This window comes from Crocodylus porosus, unplaced genomic scaffold (genome assembly GCF_001723895.1).
Source record: "Crocodylus porosus isolate Cpor-Errol unplaced genomic scaffold, CroPor_comp1, whole genome shotgun sequence".
In the NCBI taxonomy this organism is placed as follows: domain Eukaryota; kingdom Metazoa; phylum Chordata; order Crocodylia; family Crocodylidae; genus Crocodylus; species Crocodylus porosus.
This window is the reverse complement of record NW_017728951.1, coordinates 37,187,948-37,205,574: the sequence shown is the minus strand read 5'-3', so window position 1 is coordinate 37,205,574 and position 17,627 is coordinate 37,187,948. Positions and strand designations below refer to the sequence as shown.

The window sequence follows — 17,627 nt, the reverse complement described above, 5'->3', positions numbered from 1 at the left end:
CGGACTAGATGATCTGCTCAGGTCCCTTCCGACCCTACAAACTATGAAACTATCTGTTTGTGAACATTTCTGTCTCAAACCATCATCCTGCCAATTTAATTTAGTCCTAGAGCAACTGGCCCTAAAGCTAGACTGGTATCTTCTCATTTGAGTGTTGGGTATTAGCTGAGAACTGCAACCTAGACCTGCACTTGAAAAACAAACAACTACGAAAGGAGGAAGAGCTGAATACTTTGACAAAAGAAACAAGGTCCTTTGCTATCCTACCTTTCCACTTATGCAATCATCAGCCTAAAGATAATGGAGGCTGCACTCACATACACCAAAATAATTTATGTTTGCTCAGCGTTCTGGAGGAAGGTAAGCTTCACCTCCCAAAATCCCCTGTGGGAAACTTCCTCTTTACTAAAAATTCACTGATCTCCGCAGATGTGAATGAGCAGGAATCATGTGTTGGTTTGGTAATGCCTAACGGCCAGTTAACTTGCCTTTAACCAAACCTGCCTTGAATGCCAGCAAAGTGCATTGTGCTAGCAGTTAAGATAAAGAATGACAAGTGTAGTTATCCTGCACATTTTTAAAGATTTGCTGGATTTGAGACATGCCCATGTGTTTTCATGCTGGTCTTTAGTTCAAACTGATCAATGGCTAATCTATTAGTCTCTCAATACTGCTTCCTCAGTATTTCAAAGATCTTTTTCTTTCCAGCCTCACAGCCAAATCTGTTTTCAGGCTCAGGTTCTGCCTCAGTTGATATTACTTTCTCCTCTGGCTTGTAAAATACATCTCACTCAGCTCTCTACAAGACACCACCACAACAGTTATCTTCCTTGTCTGCTGAGCTGATCACATCTCTCCCCTCTTCAAATTTCTCTATTGGCTGCCCCATCCACTCCTGAAAGTAAGCTTCCAGTCACTTTCTCCTGCATCTGCATCTATGTGAAGATTCATGCCACTAGGGTAAAAAATCAGAAATCTGCTGGAAGAGGGAGACATCAAGAGGCAGCGTAAGCCTGTAGCAGAAAATAACACAAGATGATAAGCAATGTTTATAGAGATGTCCCCCTCGGCCACAAAGCTCCAACTTGGACTTCCAAAATGGTGAAGAGAGGAAGGAAGGGAGGTGTTTGGACCTGGGGCTTTGTTTCTGGTCTGTATTTGGTTTGCTGACAGGAAAACACCATGTTGGACTCCTTGGTGATCTTCTTAAGCACTTCTCAGAGGCCAAGGACTGGCTCAAACCATTCAGAAAAAATTTTCCTGAGTTTTAAACCTGTCCTTACTTGTCTTTCCTGAAAGCCATCAAAAGGTGTGGGGCTTAGTCTTGTCTTTGAAAAAGCACCCGGATGCTTGGCTTTTGTTTGTGGAAGTGCTTGGATATGCAAAGCTGGGTCAGGAGCTGGGCTCCTGCCAGGAAGCTCTTGGTATTTCCTCTTTCTGACAGGAGCATGACTCACTGCATTTTGACAGGTTGCTGGATCCTACTAGAATTAGACAGGAACAAAAAAGTGAGAATGTTCAGTCAAGCACATCCACTGTCTCAGTATCAGGGTGAGAGGGCGGCTTTTGGCTGGCTCTCTTTTCTAGAACCCTGTTATAAGCATGAAAAGGAGCAAGAAGAGAGGGTTGAAGAGTGTGAGGCTTCTGAGAAATAGGGAAATCACTAGCATCCTTGTAGGTATCTGGACACAAGGTACTATGTGAACATTTTATTGACACTAGATCACAAGGTGCAGCTTTACCTACCCATTTATACTCAACGGGCTTATTGACTTGTTCACAGTCACACAGCTTGTCCATGACAGAGCTAAGAGTAGAACTCAGAAGTCCAGTTCATCTATTTATCCACAAGACCATATGCTCTCTACTAGTGACTATGTGATTAAATGGCATCCTGGACCAGCAAACAAGGCACAGATCCAGATCAGATCATTTTTAGGGGTAGGTCACATTGTGCAAGAGGAGACAGAGTGTCTTGGACACTAAATGGGACTGTAGGATCTTCATTCAACTTTAATGGCAATCAAAAACAAATGAGCCCTATTTCTAGCCCTGAACACAGGCCTGAGGAAGTGTGGGCCAGCTCTCGTTGGTGCTGTTATTTTGTAGATAAAGTACTGCAAAAAGCCAACAGAATAATGGAGGGTCTCAGGGAACCACAGTTACAGAAGAAGCAAGCCAGGTTTGCGTCTCTGATACAAACCCCCACTATATGATGGGGATAGATCATGTCCCAGGGGAAGAGATGGATGAACAGCAGACAAATACAGGAAGGGGAAGAACAAAAGGGAAATGGGCAGTGCTGAGACTTAGGCAGAAGAGAGCACAAGTGTCCCTGCTGGGTTTAGCCTATGTCCTGGAGCCAGGTCTTGTAAATCCAGCTCTCTTGCCAACTCACTGCACAGCCTCAGGCAGGAGCCCAAGGCTGAAATTTGGAAAATCTTGGGTGCCCAACATCCTGGAACGGATTTTTCAAAGACATTGAGTACCTGCAGCTCACACTTACTTCAGCTGGAGCTGTGTGACCCCAGCTTACTACACCAGGCACGGCTGTGACTACACCCTTGTGTCCCCCAACCTGATTCCACCTGCTGCAACTCATCTTACAAGAAGATTGTAAGCTCTTTGGGGTGGAGCTCTCTTTGGATTCTCCGTGTGCAGCATTTAGCAATAAAGTGTCCTGTGCAACCATTCGTCACAAAGGTAGGAGTAGCAGCAGTAATAATGTGGTTGATGATGAGGATGCTGCTGAGATGATGATATAAATAGTTAGACAGGTGGAAGCCAGAAACCTACAGCTGGATCGACTGGTGGACCCAGCAAACTGGACATTCCCCTGGTTTTCAGAAAACGTCAGGACCACGGGTGCAAAAAGTTCTCATGTATTGGTTTAGCAGTGGGGTAAACATCTGGCAGAAAAGGAAGATCCATTCTCCAAATATGAGACATTAAGAATGGAAAACATGGAGAGGAAAGGCTGAAAGCAATTGTCACAGGCACCTTGGGAACTCTGCCCAGGACATACTGAATGGCAAACCCCTTGGCTTGGATGCGGCCATCAATGTTCAGAACATGCAGAAAGCTGTTGTTTTGGACGCATTTTCCATAGCTCAACATCAGCATATGTCCTGTGTATGCACAGGTTTCAGTAAGGGAAGAAGAGTGTTTAGAAGGACTGACTATAGGAAAAACTAAACCCTGACATCTCTGTCCAGAAATACCCTAACTTCTTTTCTCAGCTGGATAGGGAGAAACTAGCATCATGCTAATTAAGTCTGCAGACAATACCATATTGGGAGGTGTGGCCAATAGCTCAGAGGACAGAGCAACAAGGGACCATCTGGAGTGAGTAGGTAATATGGGAATAGATCCCTGGGTGCTGTGCAGCTGGTTTGTATTGCAATGCTGGGGTTTTGAGCTACAAGCGCTGCCTAAATGCCCCAAGAAGGACTGCCTCACAGCAAGGGTGTGGCAGCATAGACATGAGTAAGCCTCATCTTCTTCCTGCTACTGGCTGTGCTGAAAGCAGAAGGCCTTGTTTGGACACAATGTACCATGGTGCTCTGCCAATTCTGGGTGGCATTTACAGCCCATTATGGCCATGGCAGATCTAAGTGGGTTAGAGCAACCTTCAGGATGCTTTACTACAGGAGGACTGCAGGGGTGAAAAATCCCCCAAGATCAAGGGAGTGGGAATAGGAGCTTTACACCACCTTTTCATACCACTGTTCCTGGTTTGTGTGGTTTGCGTAAGAGTTAAGTTTCAAGTGCTGGTGAGGAGACCAATCAACAGAGTGTTAAGCACTCTGAGAAGCTCGGCAGCTCCAGCTAGAGCTGAGGAAGCTTCTTAGCTGGTGTGCTTAATTGGCCAGGGCTCCAGATTTAAGGCAGCTGCACAATATATCTTACTCCTGAAGCAGGAGAAGTGCAGGGTCAGGAAACTGCTTGGACTCTGCTTCCTGCCTCAGCTTTGTCCCCCAAGCCTATCTGGCTGCCCTTCATATCCTAGACTCTCCATCTCCTGGTCTCCAACCCCATCCTGATCACTGTTTCTGGATTTTGATCCCCGAGTTGGACACTGCAGTTCTTGGCCTCTAGCTCAGTCTGGATTCTGCCTCAACTCAGATGTCAGCTCCATCCCCACCCCCATTACCGTCTGTGCCTCAGCCCCAATAAGACTGCAGATGGCCCACAACCACAACATCAAACAAGATTTGGCTTTGGGAAATAAAAGTAGGACGTTTGAGGTGGAGAGTAAGCATCTGAGGACAATGGGAAAAAAGACATACAGGAAGCAACAATACTGAGAGACCAAAGGGAAGTGCTAGCCCCTGCACTGGGGAGACTTCCTTGTGCCTACAATACTGTGCAGTTCTGTGCAACTAAAGAGAAAGAGATCAGGGATGAAACTCGAACCAGGCTGGAACTCAGAAGGGCAAACAGCAATGGAGGAAGGGTAGGGGGGACACAATGTAGGCTGCTTACAGCTGTAAAAAAAAAAAAACAAACAAACAAACAACCCCCCTCCCCCCGCAAGGCACTTTACTTCAAACTCTGCGTGCCCCCGCACTGAGCCCAGCACATGCCCAAAAGAGGCACCATGTTAGTTTGATCTGGTTCATCCAATGTCTGTATAGATTGGGCGCTTCAGTGGGGCTTTTTTGTGTTTTTAAATTAATAGCTGATTGAATTGACTATTAGATAAAGGTGCCAAAAAGCCCTGCTGAAACATGCAATTTATACAGGTGCTGCAGAGCTGGGTTGAACTAACCTGCTGTTACTTCTGGTAAAACGCATTTCCTGCCCCCTGCCACATCTGTCAGCAGCCTAAGTGATGATCGAAGAGAAGTTAGTATGCGGAGCCTGGCAAACTGAAAATGAGAGGGGGCATAGCCAGAATGTTGCCTGGTCTCTGCAGGGTAACAGGGTGTGACCATCGAGGACACAGGGTGGACAGGGCTGAAGTAAAAATAGCTTCTTATAAAAATGCAATGCTCAATAGTCCTAAGCACTGCAGTGCACAATAGTGTTATTGTCAAAGGTGCTCTGAGCCATGACTAATGCAGATATTTTGAAGAAGGTGATGGGAGGAAGCAGGGGGGAGGGGGCACTCCAAAGAGTAAGGAAGGAAGAGTCAATGTTTGCCTACGGCTTGGCAAACCTGCTTTACCACAGGTGTTCTGAGAGGCTTTAGGGTGATCATAATTTTGCTTTGTTCCCCTATCTATAAAATGTGGATGGTAGTACCTTCTGCACTCATAATAAGGCAACGAGTTAGTAAGAGTTACAGGGGCCAGAAGCATACCTAGGAAACAAAACTATGAAGGTAAGCAAAGTGAAAAGACTAGGAGAGATTTCTGGGCAGCCAGATCTGTGGAAATGCAGAGAAACTTGCAAACCAGATGGGATGACTCATTGGGAAACTGACTGTTGGGAAGAATCCTGACTGGGTCCCAGGATGCCAGGCAAGATGATCTACCTGGTCTTTTTCCAATATAAACATCTGTCATTCAAGAGACAGAAAACAGGTGGAGCCTCCCCTCTCCATCCTTGGACTCCACACTCCAGCCACACTCATTCAGGCCAGCTTCTGAAAGAGCAAATGCAGTAGAGCTATGCCAGTTGGCAGCTGCTTAGGATCTGGCACTTTGTGCTTACTCAACACCTGTCACTCCCAAACAGTCAGACTATATATTGACAGGAACTGTGCAGCCACTTCCAGAGAGGGGTTGAAGGCTGGCCATTGGCACTTGCACCTGGTCAGAGGTAAGATGGATTTAAGCCAAGAAAGTGTGCACAAGCTCCTGACTCAGTGAAAGTGTCAATGGGACCTCCAATGTCCATGCTTGGCAAAGAAGAAAGGAAAAAGTCCCAAAAAGTCACACAGAACAGGACTTAGTTGTCACAACAGGCAGATAAGCAGAGCCAACTCTGCTGGGATTGACATATATAGGGCATCTAGGTTAAGTGGATATCTACCTGACAAAAGGAAGTCATAGGTACATGTCTAGGTGCAAGCTTCACTGATCTGGAACAGGTAACAAGAGCAATGAAGGTGCAGTTATGTGCTAGTAAGTGGCACGTACATCAACGTCTCTGGAGGGTTTGCATTCTGGTGGTTAGGGCATGCTAACATCCATGCTACCGCATCTTCATTGCTCTTGGGTAAAGCTGTACTAGTGGGTAAAGCCAGCATCAGTATGTTAGCACCTGTCACCCCCTCACCCTTTACCACTCTTTGTAGGCAAGGATCCAAGAGCACCCAGGAGCTCATATGTTTAACACAAACTCTGCTAAATTTTTACACTCTAGGCATTCCTCTTTAGACTCAAGCCACTGCTTGGAAAAATATGCCAGCTCTTGGCTGTCACTTGTTTCTTGATTACATAAAAATAATGGAGAAATTCTTCTGTTGCAAAGACTGTGACACATCTGGATCATTTTGATATTCTGGATTCCTATATGAAATCTCTGGGTTTATCTTGTGAATCATGCATAGGTGTTTGCACACCTAACAGTGCTAATATTGTGCAGCACCCTTAATCTCACATCACCCCAGGGTGCTGTGGCACCATGATTGAGAATCATTGCCTTGAACCATTCCAAACTCCAAGCAGCTTGGATGATGCTGTCCAGGGGCAAAACAGCTGGAGAGGAGCACCAGCTGGGCAATGACATGAAGGGACAGCAAAGCAAGAGCTTGCCGCCAGATCTCTCAGGGAACTGTCCAATTGTCTGGTTTGCCAAGTGGGCCCAGCCAAACACCCTTAATACACAGGGTCTGGCTTTGCCTTTGGTCCCAGCAGTGCAAATCCAGAGTAACACTACTGCAGTCAATGGGATTGCTCTGGTGTAATTCAGGCTCAAATGAGACCTGGAGTCTCTGGTATAAATTGCTCCAGTCCCCTAGTCAGAGGCTGAAAGCTCTGCAGAAAAAGTCTCATGGTAGAGAGATTTTCAGATCAAGCCCAGATCCTGGCTGGCCTTCAGTTGATTCAAGGAAAGGTTTGCTTCCAGCACTGGGCAGCAGCTGTGAGAGAGCACAGTGGGGCTGATCCCATCCACCCATCAGGGTGGCTCACTTGTCAATGACAGCCTCTGGCTATACGAGGTGCAGCCTAATGAAGTTTGGCAGGTTTGCTCAAGTGTTAGGCTCGCTGTTTTTATCTGTACATTCAGGGAAGCGATAAAAGAATTAACCTCCAAGTCAACTCCACCTTGCAGCTTCAACCGTTCCTTTTCCCCTCTCTCATAAGAGGATACTACTTGTGTAACAACTCGACTCCCTGGCATTTCCTATTAAGAACAAAGCATCTGATGAAGTGAGCTTTTGTTAGCTACAGCTTATGTATGTCTGATTCAGTTAGCCTGTAAGGTGCATCTCTACCTGCGAGAACAGGGATGTTTATATTGCCCTTGGGGAATGGCTCTTTCCAATTTGGCTGACTATTCTGTTTTCCTCCTTCTGATTCAACTCCATGTAGTGTTCTTCTTTACATGCCCTCCTAACAGCCAATTAATATCCTCTCTCCTGGTTCTAACAGGGTATGTTATATTGCAGTGCCTTGTCCCTGAGTTTTACCCCAGAATTTCATCTACTGTCTGTTTCCATGCCTACAGGACTAAGCTTTCAAAATTGTGGTACAATCACTGTCATAAGTGCTCCATACATGTCATCATGGGAGATGCTGGGAGAAGAAAGTTCAATGCTATGCTCTGCCTGGGGATGTTGCGTTATTTGAAAATCTGAGAGGGGGAAGTATTTTGGGACACCGGTTACCATTGCAAAGAACCCATCCTCTGAGCTGGACACCCATCTATTCCAAAGGGATTTCTCATTCTCATCCACAGCTTGCAGTACTACTCTCATAACAGATCAGTCTAGGGCTGACTTCACACTACACACAGCTTGATCCCCAGTTCTCTAAAGTCTTCAGCCTCTCATCCTAAAGAGTCATTGCCATGGTACATATCCCTTATCTAGTCCACACATGGGTGAGTCCCAGGAGCATCCTGTGCTCTGGGTGACACCATGGTAGAATGAAAATGTGGCTGACAGGTCCACCTCCTGTGCCTGCAGCTGGTAGTAGCCACCTGTATGATGTGCTACTTGCTATTTACCAAGACTCAGATCCTACTGGCTTAATCCTCCCTGAAACCAACCCATTCTGACACCTCTGTAAGCTTCAGGCATGTTGCACTGAATTCCCAGTCCTCCCATCTCTCCCCCCATGAACCTCTGCAGCTCAGCTCAACCATCCACGGATTTGCAGGCCATTTGACTCAGAAATAGGGCAGCCTGTTACCGAGTGGATGGGGAAGGAAGAGATCCGAGATGGATGCTTGCAAACAACGCTCCGATCCCTAATGCAGCAGGGAACCCCTGGCCCCGTTGTGACCTGGTTGCTTAAGAAAATAGAGAAGGTGAATATTGATGTGGGAGGGAGCTCCTCCCAGAGGGGCTTGGGAGTTCCCTGCTTCCATGTGACCAGATCTATTGGTCTTCACTATGGCAGGCATCATTCATCCCAGCACAACCCAGGGAACTTCACTGGTGCCAGCCAAGGGCACCAGCCCTGAGGCCAGATAGGTAGCGAAGTGAGAGCACAAATTAGCCACATCTGTGCTGCAGAGTGAGAGAAAGAGGGGAGAATACAGCACGGTTTAGGGATTAATGCCCCCTGTAAGAGAGAGATGGGTTGAGAGTTGGAGGGCCAAAGCAAGAGACAAAAATGGAGCCCCAGAGAGCAGATTACTTACCTGATCATGTAAGGCCTGATGTGATCCTCTGAGAGGTAGAGAGAAACATCTGTGCCCCCCAAGGGAGTGTGAACAGATCCTACCTGTGTCCTCTTAGCTCCTTGGATTGCTCTCTGCCCCTCCTACCCAGTCTGTGCACACTGGGAGGGCACTGCTGTGGGAAATCTCAGGGTCTCCTGAGATGGCTATGATTCTCTCCCCATACCTACTCATTTCTCTTCCTACCCAGTGTACAAAATCAGAAACAAAGGTGTATCATGATTCTTCAGCTCATTATCATCAGCTATGGGCTGGGGGGTGAAGTCACAGGGAACATCAGAAGTGGGCAGGTTCAGAGAAGGCCCCTATATGACTACCTTGGATGGGGGCTATGAAGGTTGAGTGAAAAGTGGGAAAAAATACTAAATGGAAAAGAAAAAAAATATATCTGGAACCAAGAAGTGTTCTTCAGTATAGGAAATCTCTTTCCCACCCAGCCATGATCCCACCTTTATTTTTGCCTATGCATTAGAATTCACTTTTTAAACTATTAATGACTTGTACTTCTCTGCCATCTCCTTTCCTCCCAGGGATCTCCCAGTGAACTACAGATATTAAACCACCAAAACCACTTGTGAACTAAACCGAGCATCATTTCAACACTATCCAAACCCAGTTTCCTCCTACACCTTTGTATGAGGGCCCAGGCAAATGAATAACCTCACTGATCAGTCAAGCTCACATACACAAAGAAGAATAAAGGAGTTCCTCCACTTACCCCATCCCAGAGTCATCAGTTTTGCTGAGGGTATCAGGTAGATCCCATATAAGCTTCCTATATGCAGCATAGACATAAGGATGATATTTCTCCAGACATATCTTTTGGCAGGCTTGGGGCCCTCCTTTTCACGGTAGCTCTCATCAAAGATGTCATCTATCATGCCATGGGCACCTGACATTTCCTCAAGGTTGGACAAGTTCTTCTCCATGACTGCTTCCCCATTCCTTGTCACCCTTGCAGTAAGGGTGCTGGTGGCTGAAGGGAAATCCTTGGAGAGCTGGTATAAAGATAAAAAACAAGACCTTGCACAGATTGTAGTTTGGTTTTTACTACAGGGATCAAGAGGAACTGGCTCTGGATTATCTACATCTATCTCCTAGGTCAGAAAGCATCAGAAGTCCACCCAGAGCTATAGGAGTTCCTCAGGAACTGACCTTCCATCACAGACCACCATATTATATCCTGGGAGAAAGGGGGGTGGACGTGGTGCAGAGAGAAAAGAATGGTCTTGAAAGTCTCCTACATGTGGTTGCAGGACTCTCTCTGGGGCTGTACAGACAGGGTCAGCAGAACTCATACATGCAGCATGTATTCCCATAGGAGGAAATCAGCCCTTAAAGAGAGAGAGATTTCATCCAAATTCACCAATTTTGTCCTGCTTCAGCCAAGGGAGCTGACTCTTTGCGGAGAGGGTGAGTCTTCCAGAGGGTGAAATGCAAGACTTTTCCCCTCCAAGCACAGATTCCTTGATCCATGTTCAAAGGGATGGAGAGTTCTCTGCAGGCTACGAGGAATGTTTTCTTTCCATTTGGCTTTGCTAACAGAACATTTTATGTTGATCATACACAGATCTGTGGAACCATCAGCTGAGCTCATTTTGTAATTAATTAGCAATAAAAGTAACCTTGCAACCTAGCAGTGCAGTGAAGAAAATTAAGATGTGCAGTTTTGATCACTTTTTGATCACCAATATTAATCCTGAATCTCTCTCATCCTGCCTGAAGGAGTGACTCAGGCAGTTCAAACTTTACTGGGTAAAACCTAGCAACCTCCTTTCCAAACTTCTGTATTACAGTTTCCTTACCTGGAGCATAGTACTATAATACGGATTTATCTTAGGTCTGTGCGTTGAGTTTTGTAGATAAGAATGACTGAGTACAAGATGAATACTGAATGCTCCCAGTTAGTCACTGAAGTTCAGACTGCCTGGCTGCTGGTAAGTTTTTGTAGATGGGACAATTAAAGCACAGGAAAGAGAAGTGATTTACCTGAGGCCACAGACAGCCTTGTTACATGGTAATTTAAAGCGGCTTCTGGAGCTCTTAAGTCTTGGACTGGCTGCACGCTAACCCCTTTTAAGCGACTTAAAGCGCTCATTATTCATCTTAAAGTTACGCCACTCCAGGGCAGGATTATCCCTAATCTGCCTAATTTTGCTCCTAACTTACGGCCGCTCTTCACAGCTTTTCTGTTGAAGTCCTCTAGCATCCCAAGAGGCAGTGAGCAAGTGGGGACGCTGGGGCACAGCGGGCCCAGGCATAGTGCCTTGCCCTCCGGGGATGCCCAGCAGGGCAAACACTGCAACCCTGGAGCACCTGCTGGCTGCAGTACCACCCACCACCGTTCACATCGACTCTGCCAGAAGCAGAGCCAGCTGGTCCAAGCAGGGAGGCACCACTTCCTCATTGCCACTCACACCAACTCCGCTCCCAGCGGAAGCAGAGCTAACCCATCTGAGTGGGGGGATGGGGCACTGCCTCTCCACTGCAGCTCACACTGGCTCTGCTGGACCAACTGGCTCTGCTCCCAGCTGAGCTGCTGTGAGCAGCAGTGGGGAGGTGGTGCTTCCTGCTCGGACTAGTTGGCTCTGCTCCCAGCAAGGGTAGAGATGGTCTAAGCAGCAGCAGGAAACCTTGAGGATGTAAGGCACTCTGGGGCTGCAGTACTTGCTCTGCCTGGTGGGAGCAGTGAGTCTGTCTTTCCCCTAGTTCCTAGTCCTTCCTCTGCTCACCAAGCCTCCGTGGCAAGTCACAGCTGTGAGGAGAAATCAGAGCAGGTTTTTGCCTTAAGGTACAACTTCACTAAGTTGAACAACACTAAGTCAATTAATATTTGTTCTGCTTACAACATAATGTCTGACAAGGCCCAGAGCGATCAGTGGTAGAGCTACAAACAGAACTGACAAATCCTGCTTCCCACTTGCTGAGGTAACCAAGAGACAACAATCATTCTTCTGATGCTCTACCACCCACTACGAGCAGAAGTGTCCAAATCACATGTGCATATTACAAGGCACAGGAAAGAGTGACCCAACAAGCTGTGATCCTTTAGTTAAACGCTGGATCCGCTGCTTCTCCTCCAAGCCAGGCACAATGGCTTTCACTGCCACTGGGGGCCTCTCTCAGGTCTGAACCTAGGCACAGTGGGCTTGACTTTCAACAGTGCTGAACCTTTGAACTCCAGGGGACTCAGTGGTGCTCATTAGCCCCTCAAGGGCCCAATTCTCCATGGTCCTGAAGCCTAGATAGACATTGCCACCAGTGCAAACTGGGCAAGAGGATGCTACCCAATTGACAATTAGGCTCAGTGTCTTTGGAGACGCCAAGGGACCCTGACTGACCCTGAGCTCCATGAAGGTTAATTTGTATCCTTGGTGACAAGGCATTAAAGCTGATTTATACTTACATGCCTGCCAGCTGCAGAGTTCCCTCCAGGGCCACCATTTCACCATGGCCCAGTTCCTTGAGGGAGACACTGAAATCAGGCCACGCTGCTTACATGGCCTCCCTGTCTCAAGGGCAGAAACCAGCAACTTAGCCGTAACCCTGCCACAGAGAGGGATTGCAAGCACTCAGGGATTCCACTCAGATTAACCCTCCAGGTTTTCCCGCTGCCGTTTGGAATCAGCGACACTTCATTTAGGACAAAGAGTGGACGCTGCACCCAGTTTATGCATCTCTCTAGGGTGTGTGTGTTCCAGTTAGCTGTATATGCTGGCCCCATGCCAGCCTAACCTATTGAGCGCTTAATGGGATTGGGGCATAGGGGAGAGGCACATCTGTACTGCAGATGCCAGCAAATATCCTGCCTCTTTAAGTGGATCTCGACAACTGCGAGGACTGGGAGCTAGCCAGGTTCTTTGCGTCCTGGCACAGGGCTCCGTCTTTCCCCATCCTTTCTTCCCTTACCTAGCCAACGGCAGTTTCATGGCACCACTGAACTTCCAGAAATGCTGGAGATGGCCTGCTCTCAAATCCTGAGATTAAACAGCTAAGAGCTCTGCCCAAACTAAGTGCCAGTTATAGCCATCCAACATCTCAGCAGGAAGGTATAGGTCCCTCCCTTGCCAAGTGATAATCGGCCAAGGAGAGCTGGGACTTGCCTACACAGGAAGAAATGCTGACAGTGACATCGGTACAATTAAGCCAGTAAAACTCCCCGTGTGGACACTCGCCTGGCAATGAAAACAATGGATTTCCCCCCCTCTGATTAGCTTCTACCACTTTATGAGACGCAGAAGCAAGAAAAAAAAAAAAAAGACACTCTTATTCCAGAATCAGGCCAAGGCCATGAACTGCAGACTACAGCCCATGTAGCAATGCTAGTATACTGGGAATTTTCCCCACACAAACAACACTTAAATTACTGAGGCCAGAGGCAGTCAAAGTTACCTCTGTCCAGGAAACATGACAAAGGAAGCTCATTTGGCAGGAGATAAAGGAAGCAGGGAGGAAGAAGAAAATACTCATCCCCTTGGGGCTGTGACTCCCACTGCCTCTACTATGCAGTGAAGAGGGTGGGGGTGAGCAGTGCTGCTTTGGAGCCCAGAGTCAGGGGCTGCAAGTTGTTTACATGCATTGCCCTTCATTCCTGAATAGCCTACAGCTGGCATCTGCAGTTCAGATGTGCCCCTCCCCTATGCCCCAATATCATCAAGCGCGCAATAGGTTCGCCTGGCATAGGGCCAGCATATACAGCTAACTGGAACACACACGCCCTGGAGAGATGCACTACCTGGGTGCAGTGTGAGGCCCCAGTCTCAGCTTCAAGCCACATTTTTGCATGCTGCAACCTAGCACAGGGTTATTCACAGCGTTGCAACAGAAAGCAAGCAGGCTGGAGAGCTGTTAATAAAACGCATCCCCACAGAGGTAAGTACAAGGAAACCTCCAGCCCTGAGAAGAGGGCAGAATCCTTTCCTGCCTTGCGTAGGCATTAACAGGGCTACAGAGGGGACTGCGAGGGACCCGAGCAGGGGGAGGGGCTGGGCTTGGGACCTGCGGTGCGCAGGTCTCAGCGGGGTGCTAGCCAGCGGCACGAGAAGCGGGTGGCTGAACATGAACATGCCCTTAGGGCAACTGCTAGAAGAAAAGCGAAGTCATCTTTCAAAAGTGGCCATTTCCTTTCCTTTCCAGCCGCCGCCAGCATTTGGACGGCTCCTTCCCCCGCCCCGCAGGGCTGCTGCCGCCGGCGCGGGCTCCCGCGCGGATCCGGTCGGAGCAGCGCCGCGCGGCGCAAAGAAAGAGCTCCTCGTCCACCCCGACATCTTGGGATGCCGCAGCCTTCCCCGGGCCGGCGGCCGCCTGCGCCACGGAGCCCGGGCTGCGGCCGCCCGGATGGCCCACGCGAAACAAAGGGGGGAAGCGGCGGCGGGGCCGAGCGCCGGGGGCTCACCTTCTCCTGCAGCACGAGGGCGGGCATGGCTTCTCCGCGCGCGTCCTCTGCACCTGCGGGGGCGACCGCGGTATTTAAGCCGGCGCCCTGCCTCCTCCTCTCCTCTCGTCCCTCCTCCTGCGGCCGGGGCGGCGCCGGGGCTGGGCGGAGGTGACCGGGAGCGGGAGCGGGAGCGGGGCGTTGCGGCGCGGCGGCGGCGGCGCGGGGGGATGGAGAGGGCGAGCCTGGGCGCTGATGCCTTCACACTTGCCCGCGGCTCCCATTGGCTGCGGGAAATTTGGTGCCACCTCATCCCGCCCTCGCCATTGGCTGCCCGCGATCTGCTGTTCTCCGCTGCGTGTGCCCGGCTCGGCCCGGCCGCGGGGCTGCGGGCTGGGGGCGGGGGGGCGCCGCGGGTCCCGCTCGCTGCGCCCCGGGAGCCGGCGGGGCTGCACCCTTACCGTCGCCGACTGGTCCCAGCCGGTGCCACGGCGCGCCTCGGATTCTGCAGAGTGGGGGCAGGTGGGGAGTGCGTATCCATACCCCCTGCAGCACCCCTTTCTCTCGGGGCAAAACAGAAACCGCGAGCTTGACTAATCTGTTACGGGCCGAAGACTGCTCTGCAGGTTAAGATGGAAGATGTGCAGGAATTTGCTACATCCTACGCTGTGTGTTAGAAAAAGACAGACAAAAGGAGGCAAACCTATTGGAAAGGGGGTGCTTCATTAGTCCTGTAGTCTGGCAAATGAAACGTGCATCCCTCCCAGATTCAGGAAACAAACCCATCGAGCCTTCTTGAGCATCCCACCAGTACAGCCAAGGCATCACTGAAAGTTATTTCTGCACCTGCTTTAACGTTCACTTGAGGTAACATTTCCAGGCCTGAGTTAGTATTTTTAGCTAGAATTAAAAGCAGCCTGCCAAACTATGAAATAGGAGATACATTACCAGGCACAGATCCATGGGAGACTGGTGTCTTCCCAATCTGGGGGGGGCACCAGTGGGGCACAATGGTGGGGGGGGTCCCAAGCAGCCAGCTGGTGACTAGGGGGAGGGGTCAACCAGCAGCAAACCAGCAAAAAGGTGGGGGGGAGGGCGTGGCCTGGTGGCTGGTCGCCAAGCACACCAGCAGCGTAAGTGCCAGCGGAGTCAATTTCAGGGGGGCACTAGTGCTCTCCATGCCCCCTACCAGCCAGAGCACTCACTGTCAGGGGGGGCATATGCCCCCCCCCCATGCCCCCACTATGCGTCGCCTATGAGCAGATAGCAGATAGATTTGTACAAAAAAGAATAGCTTGATTAGTGGAGCATTAAGACAATTAAAAAAGGAGGAAGGATCATTAACGCTTGTGGAATGAGGAGTTTAGAAGGATTCAAGTAGGTTATAATGAGCAAGGCAAGCTTCTTTGGGTAGATGGTTCTTTGGGCTTTCCCTGTGCCTGAAGAAGGGTGTTTGTGCCCAAAAGCTTGCAAAGAACAATTTTTCCAACTATTTAGTTGGTCTAATAAAAGTTATCACATCTACCTAAGGAACCTTGTCTGCCCATGTCCTTAGACCAACATGGTTACAACCAACAACCCTTATAATGAGCCATGAAGTCAAGTGATTCCTTTAAGGCTGCCTGAATGGAACGACTGCTGCCACTGCTAGGCAGTTTCTTTTAAAGTCTGGGTGGACCAAAAATCAAAGGGGGGGGGGAGGTGCAACTGCACCACTGCACCCCCTCTTTGATCCACCCCTGGCAGGTGCCCCCTAGTTTGAGTATTCTGGGATTTGAACCATAGTTCCCTATTCACATGTTTCACACCTTCCATGAGCCAACCATCACCGCCATCATATTGGCTTAAAAAAATCACAAGCTTTTATTTAACATGCACATCCTTTCAAATTGGTCCATGCTGTCATTATGGCTACAAACTTTTCTGTGCTTACAATATAACCTGATTTCTGGAGCTGAGTCTTTAAGGGGAAGATTTCAATGGATGTGCCAGTAAGTACAGAACTTTACAATTTTACACCCAAGACAAAGAAACAATAGAAACGTTGCCCAAGCTAAGACACAATGAAAACCTTGCATAAACTTCCGTTGTCTCAGAGGACAGCGTCTCCTTGCAGCCAGGTGTTCAGAAGTATTCAGAGGTCTGCAATTCTTGGCAGATGCCTGGAGGTTCCTCTGTTCTTATTTTTGCTTGCACTTTTATGGGTGGTCTGCACTCGTTCTCCCTCTTGGTTGCCTTGGCAACAACCTGTCTCTCATGTCTTTTGCCTCTCAGAATGTTTTCCCTGTTTTCCTCCCTCTTAGGGTGTGTATTCATTGGACTTATAGTGTCCCCGATTTTCACAGGTTTTATCATATTTATAGTCTGTGCGGCACTGTTTACAGAGTGTCTGCTGCCCACTTTGAAATTTAACCTTCTGTAGTCCCCTGCTTTCTTAAATAAGAAGATTTAAAGAAAGGGCACTCTGGTGGGTGCCCTTGACAGTGGTGCTCCAGCTCTAGCAGCCAGAGTGTGTTTGGGGCCTCCCCTGCCAGGCTCTCAGTCCCACGAGGGGACGCAAGAATATTTTGTACACTTGGATTCAGGATGGCTCTAGGAAGTGGGGTCACCCTTTATAGCAGTACCACAACATACACAAACATGAGATAAAGTTGTTCAGTGTTGATGTAGAAAGCTGGGAGGTGTGCGCAGAATCCCATCCAACCTGGGGGAACATTTGGTACTGGGTGTAGCTCAACATGAAGCGGCTTTGACCCTTCCTGCCACCCCTGGGGGAAGCTGTATGGGCACTAGTGCTCTTCACTTCTGTTAGTGATGCAAACCAACTTTCTGATGCCTGGAGCAGGCTCAAGGATTTCATCATCTCTTCAGAAAGAACTTCTTCCTGGTTAGGGTTGCCAGAATCTGGAATGGGCTTCCAAGGGAAGTGGTGCTCTCCCCTATCCTGGGGGTCTTCAAGAAGATACTGGACAAGCACCTGGCTGGGGTCGTCCAACCCCAGCACATTTTCCTGCCACTGGCAGGGGGTCAAACTCAATGATGGTTTGAGGTCCCTTCCGACTGGCATCTATAGGATCTCTTTTCAATTAACACATGTGTGGCTTACAGCCTAAGGTATAACAGTGCCTAGAATCTAACATTTACCAGCCTCAACTTGATTCACTGTAAGTACTCCACAGACTTCACCTCTTTTAGAAACAAGTAGATAATAGGCTTCAACCTGAACCCAAATATGCACATCATAAGTACTTTTCACTGTGAGGTTTGATAGCAAAATATAATACCATCCCAGGGAAAGAGCTTCCCATATTACTTCTGAGTTGAGGATCCTCCAACCTACATAAATCATAGTTAAGTGCTGGTCCTTCAGCAACCTTTACCCAAATTTCTTGTACACCACTGATACCATTATAAATTTTACAGTTTTAGAAGGCAGGGCCAGTGTACACAAAAC

The 17,627-nt window shown here is 48.6% G+C and overlaps 1 protein-coding gene across 1 annotated transcript in view; it reads right to left on the bottom strand.

The window, feature by feature from the left end:
* The window catches only part of SCD (stearoyl-CoA desaturase), a 26,838-nt gene extending 12,453 nt beyond the window's left edge, over positions 1-14,385 (bottom strand). Inside the window, exons 1-2 of the mRNA XM_019556066.1 lie at positions 14,195-14,385; positions 9,518-9,797 (exon numbers count right to left, since the gene is read on the bottom strand). Coding sequence (XP_019411611.1) covers positions 9,518-9,797; positions 14,195-14,221 — 307 coding nt within the window. The 5' untranslated portion in view covers positions 14,222-14,385. The remainder of the gene's footprint in view (positions 1-9,517; positions 9,798-14,194) is intronic.
* Between the last annotated feature and the right edge of the window lie 3,242 nt (positions 14,386-17,627).